Source organism: Clytia hemisphaerica, unplaced genomic scaffold (assembly GCF_902728285.1).
Source record: "Clytia hemisphaerica strain Z4C2 unplaced genomic scaffold, Clytia hemisphaerica genome assembly, whole genome shotgun sequence".
Lineage (NCBI taxonomy): Eukaryota > Metazoa > Cnidaria > Hydrozoa > Leptothecata > Clytiidae > Clytia > Clytia hemisphaerica.
The window spans coordinates 696,031-714,579 of NW_027103657.1; the positions used below are offsets into that span (position 1 = coordinate 696,031).

At 32.0% G+C, this 18,549-nt stretch overlaps 1 protein-coding gene and 1 pseudogene across 1 annotated transcript in view; both read right to left on the reverse strand.

The window, feature by feature from the left end:
- Nucleotides 1–1,532: 1,532 nt before the first annotated feature.
- On the reverse strand, nt 1,533–12,080 carry LOC136803260 (zinc finger protein 665-like; annotated as a pseudogene).
- Nucleotides 12,081–17,978: 5,898 nt separating this feature from the next.
- LOC136803226 (protein SDA1 homolog) overlaps nt 17,979–18,549 on the reverse strand; it is a 29,021-nt gene continuing 28,450 nt past the window's right edge. The window contains 1 exon segment of the mRNA XM_067059953.1: nt 17,979–18,165. Within this exon segment, the coding sequence (XP_066916054.1) occupies nt 18,142–18,165 (24 nt within the window). The 3' untranslated portion in view covers nt 17,979–18,141.

Consider the following 18,549-nt stretch of genomic DNA (forward strand, 5'->3'; position numbering starts at 1 on the left):
TCTTTGATTCCATGAGAAGTTAAGTTCTTTTTCTGTCCAAAGGATTTACCACATTCCTAACATTTAAAGGGCTTTATACCTCCATGAACAGTTCTTTGATGCAAAGTTAAGTTCTTTTTCTGTCCAAAAGTTTTACCACATTCTTGACATTCAAATGCCTTTATCCCCTCATGAACAATTCTTTGATGACTGTCCGAATCATATTTCCGCCCAAAATGCATACCACATTACTGACACTCAAAAGCCTTTATACCTTGATGGACTGTCACTTGATGCCGCTCCAAATTTCTCTTAGAAGCAAAAGATTCACAACATTCTCGACATTTAAAGGCCTTTATACCTTGATGGACAGTTCTTTGGTGCGAAGTTAAGTTCGATTTGCTTCCAAAAGACTTACCACATTCTTGACACTCAAAAGGATTTATCCCCTCATGAACAGTTACTTGATGCATCGCCAAACTTCACTTTGTAGCAAAAGATTTACCATATTCCTGACAGTTAAAAGCCTTTATACCTAGTTGATGGACAGCTATTTGATGAGAAGTTAAGTTGGTTATATCTACAAAACATTTACCACAATCTTGACATTTAAAGGCCTTTATGCCTTGATGGACAGTTCTTTGATGGGAAGTAAATTTCGTTTTATTTCCAAAATATTACCACATTCTTGACACAAAAATGGTTTTATACCTTGATGGACTGTTCTTTGATGCACCTTTAAATTACTTTTCAATGTAAAAGACTTACCATATACAAGACATTTAAAAGGTTTATCGTGAACTGTTCTTTGGTATTCCTTAACCGAACTTTTCGTTATATCGTCAATGTTTGGATTTTCAATCTTATCAACCTCATGAATTTTCATTTTCATGGTTGTGAAAGCTTTCCAATTCATCTTCAAATTTAATAGTGATTTCCTCCCCATTCTGTAAATTAATTTCTTCAATCGGTGAAAACTGATCAAAACAATTCATTCCATCGTTAATATATTCTGAATTTTTATTTTCCGAAATATCCATTAATTTTACACTTTCATTCTTATGATCTTGAGGTTTTGACTCAGCTTCAAGTTTATTGATAATTTCACAATTTTTGGGGTTTGTTTTTTGGGGTGATGTAACATCGTTCCCCTTTACATTTCTACAAGAATTTTCAAATAGTTCACTTTCATAATTTTTGAATGGTTCCATATTTTCGTCATCTGGATATCCGATTGATTCATCTTCCAGTTTGATAACAATTTCCAAATGTTCAAGATTCGTTTCATCACAACCATGATTTTCTTCTTGTTCAATTTTTATCTTTATTTCTTCAATCTCATTCATTTTTTAAACAAAATACTCTAAGATAAAAGAAAGATACATCAACAGAATTGTAATTATTATGTTTGAAAAGATTTAACTTAAAATAACTTGTAAATGGAATTTAAAAAACGATGGCCCAAAATCCTTTACTTCGGAATACTTTATTCGATCTTGTGATGTACAAGAACTAGAAAAAGTTAAATTTCTTCTTCTTCATTTGTCATAATAACCCATTTAAATAACAATATAAAATTCGCAAAAAATTTTCGAAATAAAAACTTTCAACCTTAGATGTTACGTGTACTTTAATGGGATAAATTTTCGCGGGGATTAAATTTCGCGGTTGAGCTCATCCGCGAAATTTTAAGATTTCACGGGGGTTAATTTTCGCGGATGAGGGATTTCCTGATTTTTTGCGGGAATTTAATTTCGCGGATTGGGGTACAAATTAAAATTTTTGAAAAGGGTCAAAACATTGAAATTAAATTTTTCCAGGAAAATTAAGAATTTTTTTTTCAAGTAAAATAAGAGGGTGTTTTGGAATAGGGTGAGATTACAAAGAACACTGTTTGCAAATGCTGCTGCCAAAACAAAGCGTCTGAGTAAACCAGAAAACCCATCTGTTATCCCGAAGACATCTAATGCGCCTATTTTGTTAGATTAGGAAGTTTTTTAACTTGTTAAAAGAAGCAAAAGAGAGATAAATAAAATGACTTAAAATTGTTGTTTCGTTATTTTCACTCTCTTATCATTGAAAATAAATTCTTTTGTTTTCCGTTTTCCCTCCTTTTCTTACATATCCTTTTAAATGTTTAATTTCAAGCCAGTTGGATTACCCTCTTGCATTGAAAAGCTTTTAACAATAAGCGATCACTTTAGATAAAAATTGTAAATTTGTGAAGAAAATTTTGAGGAAAACGATTTTTTGCTAACAAGCATATCGAGGATTTGACCTTTTTCAAGGGTTGCGTGCCCTCATGTAGAAAAAAAATAAAAAACGATAAAATAGAAATTTCGCGGATTGCAAAAAAAATTAAAATTTTTCACGGAAACTAATTTTCGCGGAATGGCTTTTTTCAAATTTCCAATGGGACTTATTTTCGCGGATGACACCCAAATCCGCGAAATCCGCGAAAATTAATCTCCGCGAAAATTTATCCCATTAAAGTATTTAAGATCAAAAATTGTAATTTGCTTAGGTTGACATGACTATGACTGTCTTCATAATCAAAATACACCTATGATTTAGAAAAGTTGCACAATTTGGGAGAAAAGTTAGCTTTGTAGATTTGGTAATTTAATACAAATTTGAATGTTTTTAAGAAAGGTTTGCAACGCATTATCATCTGTTCCAGCTTGTAAGAAGAAAGCTCTGTTGAAGGCACCGTAGGTAGCTCTTTATCAATGATATTGAGATTCAAAAAGATTTTCGTTTTTAAGATCCAAAATTCTTCTCATCGCCTTGTCGGCTGTTCTTTGGTGCGTCTTCAAATTAGTTTTCCCTGCAAAAGGTTTGCAACACTTTTCACACATTGAAACATTCAATCCTTCTTGAACTTCCTTTTGACGTGTCTGTGAACAAAAGAAAGAAAGACCTACCCTACCACATCAATGAATTTTCACACCAATGAAATTTAAAATTATTTCATGTTTCTTTAACAAACATTGATTCTTTCCACATTTCTGACACTCAAAAGGCTGTATCATGGACTGTTCTTTGATGCTTTTTCAAATTACTCTTTGTAGAAAAACATTTACCACATTCTTGACATTTGAAGACCTTTACAGTTACACCTTCATGAAGAGTTCTTTGATGAAAAGTTAAGGTCGTCTTGCGTCCAAAAGATTTACCACATTCTTGACATTGAAAAGGCTTTAAACCTTCATGAACAGTTCTTTGATGAGAAGTTAAGGTCGTCTTGCGTCCAAAAGATTTACCACATTCTTGACATTGAAAAGGCTTAATACCTTCATGAACAGTTCTTTGATGCAAAGTTAAGGTTGTCTTGCGTCCAAAATATTTACAACATTCTTGACATTTAAAAAGCTTTATACCTTGATGAACAGTTCTTTGATGAGAAGTTAATTTCTTTTTCTCTGCGAAACATTTACCACATTCTTGACATTGAAAGGCTTTTATACCTTGATGGAATGTTCTTTGGTGCCTCAACAAATTTCTCTTTGTAGCAAGAGATTTACTACATTGTTGACATTTAAAAGGTTTATCATATATCGTTCTTTGATGTTCTTTAATCGAACTTTTCGTTATTTCGTCAATGTTTGGATTTTCGATCTTGTCAGTCTCAAAACATTCCTGTAAATTTTCATTTTCATGGTTTTGAAACAATTTATCATCAAATTTAATAGTAATTTCCTCCCCGAAATGTGAATTCATTTCCTTAATCGGTGAAAACTGATCAAAACAATTCGTTCCATCGTTAATATTTATCAAATTTCGATTTTCCAAAAGATCCATTAATTGTACACTTTGATTCTTATCAGCTTGAGATTTTGACTCATCTTCAAGTTTAATGGTGATTTCATAATTTTTGGGGTCAGTTTTTTCGGGTAATGTAACATCGTTCCCCTTTACATTTCTACAAGAATTATTAAAAAGTTCACTTTCATGGTTTTGTAATGGTTCCAAAATTGCGTCGTCTGGATATCCAATTGATTCATCTTCCAGTTTGATAATAATTTCCAAATTATTATGATTGGTTTCATCACAACCATGAACTTCTTCTTTATCAATTTCTTTTTTCATTTCTTCATTCACAGAATTTATTTTTTAAACAAAATACTCTAAATGAAAGAAAAAACAATAAACGCATTGAATATATCGCGCTTGAAAAAAGATCCAAAAATTTTTTCGCACACTATGAAAAAAAGGTCGCCTAAATTAATCACTCTGAAACAATTGATTCGATTTTTGAATCAAAAGGATTATTTCTTGATGTTGAGTATCCCAATAAATTCAGCTTATTAATCTAGCCTATTTTTTACCTTTCAGACATTATTTATATTTTTTAGCATCTTTTGTGAAATATCATTTGCTAGCTGGCCTCCATTTTTTCCTTATATTAATAAACAAAATGCACATCTTATAACACAAAATAAATTATAGAAAGAAGGCTAATCAAGACTAAATTAGCTTCAACTGGCAGGTTTATTATAAATTTCTGTGTTTCTAAGAAAGGTTGGCAGTATATGATCATTTGTTTCAATTTTTCTAGTAGAAAGTACCGTTGAAGGCACAGTAGCTCGTTATCAATGACGAGCTTCGTTGAAATTTTGATATTTAAAGATAATAAAACGCTCACATCGCTAATAGCCCGCGCTCCTTGTTTATCTTCAATTAAATTTGCAGCACTTTTCACACAATGAAACATTCAATCCCTTCTTGAACTTCCTTACGACGTGTCTGTGGATAAAAGTGAAAAAAAATCTATCACATCAATGAAATTTATTCATTTATTTATTCTTTTATGTTTCTTTAACGAACCTTTCTCTCAATTCTTTTTCCATATTTCTGACGCTCAAAAGGCTTTATCATGGACTGTTCTTTGATGCCTTTTCAAACAACTCTTTGTAGAAAAACATTTACCACATTCTTGACATTTGAAGGCCTTTACACCTTCATGAACAGTTCTTTGATGAGAAGTTAAGTTTGTTTTGTGTCCAAAAGATTTACCACATTCTTGACATTTGAAGGCCTTTACACGTTTTTTTTATTTTAAGAAACACACTTTTAAGAAACATGAGGCTCAGAATGCCTAAAAACTAAGAAACATCTAAGAAACATGCTGAGGCTGAGAATGAGAAAATAATGTTTTTTTAATTCGGTTTTTTAAGAACCTTCCATTTTTTGCACGAAAAACAGGCTGATTATGTCAGAAAGTTTAGAAACATGTAAGAAACATTTAAGGCTCAAAAGGCCGATTCCTTAAGAAACATTGAGGCTGCTTGGTAAAACTAGTTTCTTAAAAAAAAATTTATTTCTATTTCTTCAATCTCATTCATTTCATAAACAAAATGCTCTAAGATAAAAGAAAGATACAGTAACAGAATTGAAATTATTATGTTTGAAAAGATTTAAAGCAGTCCTTAAGTTAAATTGTAGATGAAATTTAAAAAACGACGGCCCAAATTGTTTACTTTGGAATACTGAGAAAAATAAAAATGTAAATAAAGTTCAGAAATGAAAAAGTTTTAAAGTGTAGTTTTTGATATAAATTTCATTTAATTTTTTTTTCTCGCATTTATGACTTTGTAATATTGAAGCATCTCCGATACAAAAATGAAGTGTGCTTATTCGAATATTGTTATTGATTGAATATTGTTATTGTTTGAATAAGATATTGGGTAGATACTTGTGTCTTTAAAAGAAAGAAAGCGATTAAGAATAAAATGATAGAAATTGTCGATTGGATTTTTCCAATTATTCTTTTATTCATCCTTTTTTGAAAAACCAACCTTTTTTGAAAAAGTTAAGTTTAAGCAGATTCCGAATTTGTTGATATACGAATTTTTGAAATGAAAAAATTTAGCGCCCCGATTGAAAAGCGCCCCCCCCCCCTTAGAGCCTGAAAAATTAAATAAGCGTCAGAGCACTTATTTTAGGATTTACGGTATTTAACAATATAAAATTCTGAAAAACTTTTCGATCCAAAAACTTTTAACCTCAGATGTTACAAGTATTTCAGAGCAAAAATTGTAATTTGCTTATAATATTGTTGACATAACTATGACTGTCTTCGTAATTAAAATACACCTATGATTTAGAAAAGTTGACCAAAAAAGCACAATTTAAGAGAAAATATAGCTTTGTTAACTTGGTAATTTATCACAAATTTGAATGATTTTGAGAAATATTTGCAGCGCATAATCATCTGTTCCAGCTTGCAAGGAGAAAGCACTGTTGAAGGCAGCATAGGTAGCTCTTTGTCAATGGCATTGAGATTCAATGAGATTTTCGTTTTTAAGATCCAAAAATGTTCTTATCGCCTTGCCGGCTGTTGTTTAGTGCGTCTTCAAATTAGTTTTCCCTGCAAAAGATTTGCAACACTTTTCACACGTAAAAACTTTCATTTTCTTGTGAACATCCTTTTGACGCGCCTGTAAAAAAACCTAAATACAAAAGACTGACCACATCCATGACATTGAAAAGGTTAGATTTTATCACGTGCTTTTCTTTATGTTTCCATAACGAACCTTTTTCAGCAAAAGTATTTCCATAGTTTTGACACTGAAAAGTTTTACCATGAACTGTTAATATTGATGACTCTCTAAATTTCTCTTTGTAACAAGAGATTTAATGTAGATTATTGACATTTAAATGTCTTTTAATCTAGATGAACAGTTCTTTGATGCTTACTTAAGTTCGATTTATGTCCAAAAGATTTACCACATTCCTGACACTCAAAAGCCTTTATCCCGTCATGAACTGTTAATTTATGCCGCTTCAAATAACTCTTTGTAGCAAACATTTACCACATTCCTGACACTCAAAATCCTTTATCTCATCATGAACTAGTAATTTATGCGGCTTCAAATAACTCTTTGTAGCAAAACATTTACCACATTCTTGACATTTATAAGGTTTTATACCTTCATGGACAAATCTGTGATGAGAAGTTAATTGTCTTTTTTCTGCAAAACATTTACCACATTCTTGACATTCAAATGGTTTGACTCCCTCGTGAACTGTTCTTTGATGGATTGTCAAGTAAGTTTCGCTACTAAAAGCTTTATGGCATTCGTCACATTTGAAGGGTCTCAAATCTTTGTGAACATCTTTGTGATGTTGAATAAGAGCATTTTTAGCATTATAACCTTTATCACACTGTTTGCATCTATACATTTATTCTTTATGGACCCCGTTGTGTAGAGTTAGAGTACTTTCTTGGTAAAATCGGTCACCACATCCATTACACTTGAAAGGTTTAATACTTTGATCGTAATCAAAACCATCTACACCTGTCAAATCGTCATTGTTAGAATTTTCAGTCTTGTCAGGCTCAAAACATTCGTGTAGATTTTCATTTTCATAGTTTTGAAACAATTCATCTTCAAATTTAATAGTGATTTCCTCCCTGATCTGTGAACTCATTCCTGCAGTCGGTGAAAACTGATCAAAACAATTTGTTACATCGTTAATATTTACTAAATTTCGATTTTCCGAAAATTCCATTGATTGTGCACTTTGATTATCTTGAGGTTTTGACTCATCTTCAAGTTTAATGCTAATTTCATAATTTTGTGGGTTTGTTTCTTCGGATGATGTAACATCGTTCCCCTTTACATTTCTACAAGAATTTTTAAATAGTCCACTTTCATGGTTTTTAAATGGTTCCAAATTTTCGTCGTCTTCATATCCAATTGATTCATCTTCCAGTTTGATTACAATTTCCAAATATTCATGATTCGTTTCATTACAACCATGATCTTCTTCTTGTACAAGTTTTATTTTTATTTCTTCAAACTCGTTCATTTTTTATACAAAATACTCTAAGATAAAAGAAAGATACAGTAACAGAATTGAAATTATTATGCTTGAAAAGGTCGAAAAAAGTGTTAAGTAAAATTGTTGAAGAAATTAAAAAAAAAAGACTTCTAAAAACTCTATATTTCAGAATACTTTATTCGATCTTGTAATGTACAAGGACTAGCAAAAAGGTGAGAAGAAATAATCACACACAGATAAGTTAAACCATAACAAAACTCAAGTCTGTCTCAATATAATCTGCACCAGAGACAAAAGGGGTTGTAACTTTTGATTATATTCGAATTGATTTTGGTTTAGTGCTTGTTAAAAAGATAAACATGGGTGGAATACAAATAAAAATGATGATAAAAATAAAAATAAAGATATAAAGAAAATTCGGAAATGAAAAAGTTTTAAACCGTAGTTTTTGACTTAAGGAATATTTATAAAAACTGTGTACTTTGAATTAACAAAGATGAATTTCTTTCTTATAATAGGCTGTATTTTTGGTGAAAATTTAATCATCTCCTTGGTATCCATCCAAAACAAGACAAATGCAAAACGCTTACCACATTCACGACATTTAAAAGGTATAGTTTTATCATAGACTGTTTTTTATGTTTCTTTATCAAACCTTTGTCTCCAAAACAATTACCACATTATTGTTACTCAAAATGATTTTATATCTTATACACTGTTCTTTGATGTGCTTTCAAATGACTTTTCCGTGCAAAAGATTTACCACATTCTTGACATTTAAAAAGTGTTCTTTCGTGAACATTTTCTTTACGAGCCTTAGGGATCTTCTCAAAAATATAATCGATTTTCGATTATTAAGTTCGATTAATGATTCGACTATTTAATCGAATAGCTGCCGTCGTTTAGTCGAATAGCTTCGACTATTTAATCTCCTATATTCGATTATTTAATCTCCTTTATTCGATTATTTAATCCTTGTATTCGATTAATTAATCCTTTTTCGCTTATATCTTAGGGATCCTCTCAAAAATACCGAATTTCGGTAAAATAGTTTTCGGTTAAATTCGGCTGTTTGTTTTGGACAATTTTCCTACCCATCGCAAGTTCAAGTGAAAGAGGATAAAAAATGCTAAAAAATGATATATAAAAAAGTACAGGTTGTAATCCAATTTTTATCGATATTTTTGCCTTGAAGTTATATCTTTTTTCAAATGCTGTACTGTAACGTCAATTTTAACTTCACGTTTCAATGGAAGCGCAATTTCGAAAAAAGAAATCCCTTTATTTTACAAATCACCGACACATATCTACTCATTCTCTTTAGCATTTTTTACCTCCAAAATAAAAAACTTACTGGTTATCCTTGGGAGTTTTTGATATCCAAAAATGAATCACCATTAATAAAAACAAAGTTTAGATAAATAAAGGCTCCCATCGAAAACTGAATTTCGAAGGGAGGAAAGTCTGTAGTGAAAACTGAAGCAAACAAAGCATTCCATTTCCATACATACATACCTCTTACAACCATATCTCAATGTAATAAATTTTAAAACTTTCTGTTTTCAAAGTCTTTTCAAAATATGAATAAAATCACAATGTTTTAAGTTTAATTTTTAGAAAATGTTTTCTTCTCAAAACCAAACTCACAAATGAATTCAATGTTTTGATTGCAACATTTTCGAATTTTTCGAATGCGTGACGCAATTTGATTGGCAAAAAATAGAACTCGCGCGAAAAACAATGCAACGACTTCATTTTTTAGATGACAAAAAGAGTAGCATCAATTCTCTGTAATGATTCGATCTCTTATCTAGCCATTAAAAAAAACCTGGATGTAAAATTCGAATCCATTTTTGCAAACAGAATAATAGAGCATGACGTAACTTGTAAGAAAAAAATGTTGCATTGACCAATCAAAACGCCATGATTGACGTTTGCGAACAGAACAATAGAGCAAAAGATTGTTTTCTTCCTGCTTTTATATATGACGTAATGACGTATTCTTGATCTTGTGAGCGCTCTCCCTTTTATCCTTTTATCTTTTTTTTTGTTTTGCCCTTTTTGATTTGAACATGAACACAACGATGAAGTGCTATTTTCGAATACTTTATCGTGGAGAGATCGTGGAATTGTTATCCAAACATTAAGAAACTTAAAGATGATGCGATAATGTGATTCACAAAAGGATTATTCTATCATTTCATAATTTATGATGCCCCTTGGTAGATCAAAAATCCTTAAAGGTAAGAAGAATTATGCAGTCATTGGTTGATTTGACTACGGCTTTTTGAAAATATTTTTTCTTCTGTCTTTCAAATCCACAGTAGACAAAGGCTTGTTTTCGCTGTTTTCGATCTACGTAAGAAAAAATAACCGATATTCGACCTATGTTTCGGAAAAAATTCGATTATATTTTGGAATCAAAAGGATTAATTAATCGAATAATAAGATTAAATAGTCGAACCGAGGGGACTAAATAATCGAACTGAGGGGACTAAATAATCGAACTGAGGTGACTAAATAATCGAATTTCGATTGTTAAATAATCGAAGTACTTCGATTATTTAAGCAAATTTTTCGCTTAAATTCGATTATTTAAGCGAATTTATTTTTGAGAAGATCCCTTAAAGTTACTTTTACCCCCGAAATATTTACAACATTAATGAGAATCAAATGCCTTTATCCCTTGATGGGCAATTCTTTGATGAGTAGTCTATATTTCATCCAAAAAATTTACCACAATCTTGACATTACCAAGCCTTTACAACTTCATGAACAATTCTTTGGTGAAAAGTCAAGTTTCTTTTCTCTACAACAATTTAAAAAATTAAGAACATTTAAAATCTTTATACCTATGGGCAAATCGTTGATGAGAAGTTCCGTTTCTTTTTCTTAGAAATGTTTACCACATATTCGTGAAATTTAAGACTTCATCCCTCAATGGGCAGTACTATAATGCGAAATTAAGTTCTTATGCAAAGTCATGGTCGTTTTCTGTCTAAAAGATTTACCAAATTCTCGACAATTTACACCATAATATCTTGATGGACAGTTCTTAAACGAGAAGTTAAGTTCTTTTCTGTCCAAAAGATTTACCACATTCCTGACACTCAAATGTGAACGTGACATGTAAAAGGCCTTTATACCTTGATGGACAGTTCTTTGGTGAGAAGTTAAGTTCGCTTTCTGTCCAAAAGATCTACCACATTCGTGACATGTAAAGGCCTTTATACCTTGATGGACAGTTCGTTGGTGCAAAGTTAAGTTCGATTTCTTTCCGAAAGACTTACCACATTCTTGACACTCAAAAAGATTTATTTCCTCATGGACTGTTACTTGATGCATCACCAAATTTCTCTTTGTAGCAAAAGATTCACCACATTCCTGACACTCAATTGCCTTTATACCTTCATGTAGACTTTCATTTTCATTGTTTTGAAACTTTTGCAATTCATCATCAAATTTAATAGTGATTTCCTCTCCGATCTGTGAATTAATTTCTTCAATCAATGAAAACTGATCAAAACAATTCATTCCATCGTTAATATTTACCGAATTTCTATTTTCTAAAATATCCATTAATTGTGCACTTTGATTCTTATTATCATCTTGAGACTTTGACTCGTCTTCAAGTTTAATGGTGATATCATAATTTTTGGGGTCAGTTTTTTCGGGTGATGTAACATCGTTCCCCTTTTCATTTCTACAAGAAATTATCGATAGTTCATTTTCACAGTTTTTGAATGTTTCCAAATTTTTTTTGTCTGGATATCCGATTGATTCATCTTCCAGTTTGATAACAATTTCCAAATGTTCATGATTCGTTTCGTCACAATCATGAAATTCTTCTTCTTCAATTTTTATTTTTATTTCTTCAATCTCATTCATTTCTTAAAAAAAATACTCTAAATGAAAGAAAGATACAGTACCAGAATTGAAATTATTATGCTTGAAAATGTCTAAAGAAGTGTCAATTATAATTGTTGAAGAAATTTAAAAAATGACTGCTAAAAAATTTTTTATTTCAGAATACTTTATTCGATCTTGTAATGTACAAGAACTAGCAAAAAGGTGAAAAGAAATAATCACACATATGAGTAAAACCATAATCAAACTAGAGTCTGTCTAAATATAATCTGCAACGGAGCCAAAAGAGGCCGTAACTTTTGATTCGAATTGATTTTAGTTTACATAGTTTGCACCCCCCCCTTTTTAATAGGGGGGGATGCCAACTTTCTGGAGGGCCTTTGTAGGGGGGGTACCGAGATCTGCCGAAAAAACTAGGGGGGATGGGAATGTAGGGGGGGATCAATAAAAAAGGGGGGGTTTGGAAATTTTGGTCAATTTTCTAATCAAATACAAATTGTTTTGATTTAGATTTTAAAATGATCAAGATTAATGAAAAACGCTAGTTATATTCTGTCATTGTTGGCTCGTGACTATAATACTTCATACTCTTTCTTGTTGATAATTTTGCTGGTAGGTGGGAAAGCGAGTTTCCTTCGAAACCGATTTTCTGTAAAAAAAAGGGGGGGGGATAAGATTTCATTACAAAAGGGGGGGATGGGTATATAGGGGGGGATGAAATAAACCTAGGGGGGTTCATACCCCTCTGCAAACTATGTTAGTACTTGTTGAAAAGATAAAAATGAGTGGAATAGAAATAAAAATGATGATAAAAATAACAACAAAAATATTACAAAAATTCGGAAATGAAGAAATTTTAAACTGTAGTTGTTGACTGAATGAATATTCTTAATTGTTTTTAGCAGTAATGACGTTGTGATATTGAAGCATTTTCGATACAAAATTGCGTACAATAATGTAACCAACCCATTCAATAATATAAAAATTTCGATCCAAAAACTTTCACCTTTAGAAATGACGAAATTGTAACTTGCTTAGGTTGACATCACTATGATTTAATCATAACTATTAATGATTTAGAAAAAATTCAGAAGAAGAGTTACACGTTTTTTTTTTAAGAAACTGAGGCTGAAGGTCTTATTTTTTTCCTACAAACAGCCTGTATTTTTGTAACACGACCACACTATTAATGAAGAGAAAACTTAATACCTGGTAGCAGATTAACGAAATTCGATTGAAATTCGATTTTAAAGGAAGCTTTAGCAGTAGAGAAAAATAAAGAAAAAATTCTATTAATGAATGACAAGAATAGAATTGGAAATTTTTGAAGAGCTTCTACCACAAGTAGATCAGGTAGCTGTTTTTAGTTTGAAAGATAGACCGTGTTTGAATGTCAAGAATGTGGTAAATCGTTTTTTCACAAAAATACTATCTCAAAAAAAATAAATCAATTGTTCATGATAAAATTGAATAATTTATATGCCAAGAATGTGGTAAATCTTTTTCTTCAAAAACACCAAAGAGCAATCCATGATAAAGCCTTTTGAATGTCAAAACTATGGAAATTCTTTTGGTGAGAAAGGTTCGTTTACAGAAACATCAAAGAAAAGAACATGATAAAATTAAGCATTTCTTGTGTCAAGAATGTGGTAAATATTTTGCACAAAAAGGCCTTCTGAATAAACATATTATATCAATTGTTAAAAAGGACATAACAGTACTTGCGAAATTTGTAAATAAATAAATAATGAAACCAAATATAGCTAATTTTGATTGTTCAATTGTTTTCCAAGTTTGTTTTGGACTAGTGATTTTAATTGTTCTCTTTAATGACACGTGGCTCACGCAATGTTTACATTTTACTACTTTTAAGTCCCTTTAATGATAAAATTAAGTTATATGTCAAGAATGTGGTAAATGTTTCTCAATTAAAAAGGTTTTAAATGTACACAAATAATGTACATTTTGAATGTTTTTGAGTTAATACGTTAGAGATTGGGTGGCGGTATTGACATTGTTGTGCCTCGATACGAAGGTCAAATTATGTAATAGTTACTTTTTTAATAGTTAATTAATAATACTTTTTGTGTTGAAAGAAAAAACGCAGGGCACTTTTGTAGCAAAGTGACGTTAGATTGCTGCTACCGCTACAATGCAACATCTTTTCGTCAATTTATATTTTTACATGTAAAATAGAAGATATATTGTACTCTTTTTAACCAATCAGATTGCAGATATTTTTTGGATCGCTGATAAGATTTTTTATCAAAACTTTGGAAGTAAAAATTTAAATTGTCCTTTTTCGAATTTACCAACAATCTTTCTATAGATCTTTTTCAAGCATAATGATGTCGTGTTTTTCTTTCATTTAGAGTATTTTGTTTTAAAAATGAATTCTGTGAATGAAGAAATGAAAAAAGAAATTGACAAAGAAGAAGTTCATAGTTGTGATGAAACCAATCATAATAATTTGGAAATTATTATCAAACTGGAAGATGAATCAATTGGATATCCAGACGACGAAAATTTGGAACCATTAAAAAACCATGAAAGTGAACTTTTTAATAATTCTTGTAGAAATGTAAAGGGGAACGATGTTACATCACCCGAAGAAACTGACCCCAAAAATTATGAAATCACCATTAAACTTGGAGATGAGTCAAAATCTCAAGATGATAAGAATCAAAGGGTACAATTAATGGATATTTTGGAAAATCGAAATTTAGTAAATATTAACGATGGAACGAATTGTTTTGATCAGTTTTCACCGATTAAAAGGTGGTCATCGACCCATATAATATCAGTCTGTCTTTTTTCTGGTCAAATTTTCATTTTTTGGTTAAAACTCAAATATAACCTATTCACAACAACTTCCCAAAGTTTCAGGTCATAAAAAGAAGAGGAAGGTTAAAAATTTTAGTTATAAAGATACTTACCTAGACAGAAATTGGTCTCCGCCCGTTTGCGCCCGTATTTCCGCCCAGAGATAAAACAGCTATAATTCTGCTTCTAGCGCTTCAAGCTGCTTGAATTCTTTTACGGGACGTCTTAAAGTCGCAAAGATTCTTTATGCTAAGTTCAAAAGTCGCTTACGCGTACCGCGATCGAGTTATAAACATTGTAAATATTCACCGCCCTTGAAATCATTTGAGAGGTGGGTTGACTGAGAGTAACCTCTGTGCTTTATGTGTTTCTATGTGTTTATTTCCTGTTTTGAGTGGCATTTTAAAGCTCATTTATACTTAAAAGAGGTCTTTAATACTCCAAGGAACCATGCTTCTCAATATTATATGAGATTTATTCTGAATTGAGTTTATAATAACCTCCTCAAAGATAAGCACAAGGTACGTAAATAATTTTCTTTGTTTTTTGTATTTTCATCACCATTATTCTTATGAGATTCTTTTAAACACCCATTTATAGTGAGTAAGCATGTACAGTATGAGATATGTTTGCATATGTATTTGAAGTTTGATGAGGATGATTTGCTACGATTTTGGATCATTTTGGTTCATTTCGGTTCATTTCGGTTCATTTCGGAAAACTGTTTAAAAGTGAAAGTGAAAGTACAAAATTATATGTGGACGTAGCTTACACAAAACACTGGGAATTTCAAGGCAGCATTTGGACAAATACAGTTGACTTTTTGGTCTTTTTCTCTTGGATAGATTCAAATCATTATTGAAGTGAACAAAGCAAAAATTTTTGCTCCTTGTACCCTTTTAAACTGTTTTGCGGCAATTCTTGCGCAACTGCAGGCTATTTTGAGGATGCACCTCAGATTGCTTAAATCGGCCAAAATGTCCCAGTTGAGTCAATTTAACCAATTATTCTATTGAAATGATTTAAAGTATTTGTAAATTAACTAAAATTAGCAAAAGAAACTACGTATAAAGCTATTTTCCTTATTGGAACAGTGATTTCTAACTTTACCGCATGTTTTCTCAAAATGTCGAATTTGGTAAAAATTGGCGGTTGCGACATTTTTTCTCAAGATAGGTTAGGAGTTAGAAGTTGAAACTTGGCAGGATTGCTCCTTGGATGAAAGTCTATGAAATGGATGAAAAAATTTTTTCCCTTAGCAACCGTTGCCATGGTAACTAGGGAAAACATGATTTTCTAGTTTCCATAGCAACCGTTGCAATGCAGAAAAAAATTTTTCATTCATTTCATAGAGTTTCATCCAAGTAACAATCCTGCCAAGTTTCAACTTCTAATTCTAAAGCTAACTTGAGAAAAAATGTCGCAAAGTTTCTATTTTTCCGGGTTGCCGGGGCCGTAGCCCCTAGCAACGGGGTGCCATTTTGAAAAAAATTGTCGGAATTTTTTATTTACAGTATATACTATCAATTTGGACCAAAAAAACTTTAAATAACTTTGCAGAACAGTGTTTTTCAAAAAAGGGTCTCTAAGGGTCGATGACCACCTTATTAAGGAAATGAATTCACAGATCGGGGAGGAAATTACTATTAAATTTGAAGATAAATTGTTTCAAAACCATGAAAATGAAAATATACAGGAATGTTTTGAGGCTGACAAGATCGAAAATCCAAACATTGACGAGATAACGAAAAGTTCGGTTAAAGAACATCAAAGAACGATATATGATAAACCTTTTAAATGTCAAGAATGTGGTAAATCTTTTGCTACGAAGAGTTGTTTGGTGAGACACCAAAGAACAGTCCATCAAGGTATAAAGGCATTTGAATGTCAAGAATGTGGTAAAACTTTTGGACTTAAATCAGATCTAACTTTGCATCAAAGAACAGTCCATGAAGGTATAAAAGCTTTTGAGTGTCAAGAATGTGGTCTGCTTTTTGGGCGGAAATATGATTTGAAGAGGCATCATAGAATTGTCCATGAAGGTATAAAGGCATTTGAGTGTCAGGAATGTGGTAAATCTTTTAGACAGAAAAAGAACTTAAATTCTCATCAAAGAACTGTTCATGGAGGTATAGGGCCCTTTAAATGTCAGGAATGTGGTAATTCATTTGGACGTAAATCAGCCCTAACTTTGCATCAAAGAACAGTCCATGAAGGTATAAAGGCTTTTGAGTGTCAAGAATGTGGTCTGCTTTTTGGGCGGAATTATGATTTGAAGAGGCATCATAGAATTATCCATGAAGGTATAAAGGCATTTGAGTGTCAGGAATGTGGTAAATCTTTTGGCCAGGAAACGAACTTAACTTCCCATCAAAGAACTGTCCATCAAGGTATAAAGGTTTAAATTGTCGAAAATGTGGTAAATCTTTTAGACAAAAAACGACCATAACCTCGCATAAGAACTTAACTTGGCAGAGTACTGTCCATCGAGGTATAAAGTCTTTTAAATGTCAAGAATGTGGTAAATATTTTTTAGAAAAAGAAATTGAACTTTTCATCGACGATTTGCCCATCAAGGTATAAGGGCCTTTAAATGTTCTTAATTTTGTAAATGTTTTGTAGAGAAAAGAAACCTAACTTTTCACCAAATAATTGTTCATGAAGTTGTGAACATCTTTGTGATGTTGAATAAGAGGGCTTATTGTAATTTACGGAGATCAGCTCTGCCTCCAGTTCTATTACACAACACTAAGCCCCCCTTAGCAAACTAGCCCCCAGTATTTTTTGAAAAATGCAGCCCCCAATCAAGCAAAAATGGTTCAGCTCATTCTATGCCCATGTTCGTCCGCACCTTGAATATGGCCAAGCAGTCTGGACACGTGACTAAGGTAGGATTTCCTACCTAGCCTCGGCACACTTTTCAGCAAAAGCACGATATCTAGCCCTTTGGGCTTTTTAAATCTATGGTCTGGACACCTCACTAGAAGAGAAATATCACAGCCGTAGAAAATGTTCAAAGAAGAGCGAGTAAATAATCGATGGTTTCCAGAGCTTAGATCACCAAGAACGTTTGCTTGATTGAAATATATAAACATTTCACCATCTACAATAGATCTTCACTACACAAAACGTTTCAGCATCAGACGCGTGTCACAAGGACCTATGAACACGACCTTCAACTCGTTGAGCGAATCCCAAAAGATGGTGTGAGAAGTCGCAATTCAATTCATATTACTATCCAACAATTGATCCTTGGAATAATAAGCAACGTCGTCAAATTCAAAACGGTGTTCCAATGCAAGGTTAACCTGGACGAAACATGGAAAGAAAGACCGTAAAGATTCCAGCAACCAAACGGGAGAGAAGAGAACTTTGGACTTCAGGACTTCACAAAACGACTTCTTTCCAAGCAACCTTTTATACTGTAGATCCTTTCGGAGGAGGCAGAAATGCCTGCGAAGGGGAATTCATCAAATAAATAAAATAAAAGAATAATACTAATACTAAAACAAACCTCTGTCTTTCTTCCGTAATAGAGTTGAATCAAAATTCATGTATAGTTGTATGAGAGATCGAGCATCATTTATACTGTTTTGCTTTTAGTGGTTTTGTACTCTACCAAATCCTGTAGCAATTCTGCTGACATTGCCAGAGAGTTACGCGCACATATTTCACGGATTGCATTCAATCCGACGCGACTGCCATTACCTAGAAATGAATGGGTGGATATTATGTTGAACTTTTTTATCAAACAACTAAGCTTCTTCATTTTTTTACAACAACGCAATCATTTTTAAACACGTTTTTTATGGTTGCTCTTTAAACAATTCTAATGCAATATTTCGACCCTCGTAGTTAGAGTCACCGTCAGACTGACAGAAAAATCATTTCAAAAATTCAATTTACTGCAATTGTAAAGCATTTCTTCATACCAATGTTCTTTTACCTCAAAGATAATTTATTGGATTGAGCTGACATATTTCTTTTAACACATAACTAGTGTTATGAAGAAATCAAGAGCTCAACATACATTACACGCTAACTCTTACATTGGCGCCATTTTTCGTCCCTTGCAAAATAAGGGTCAACGTA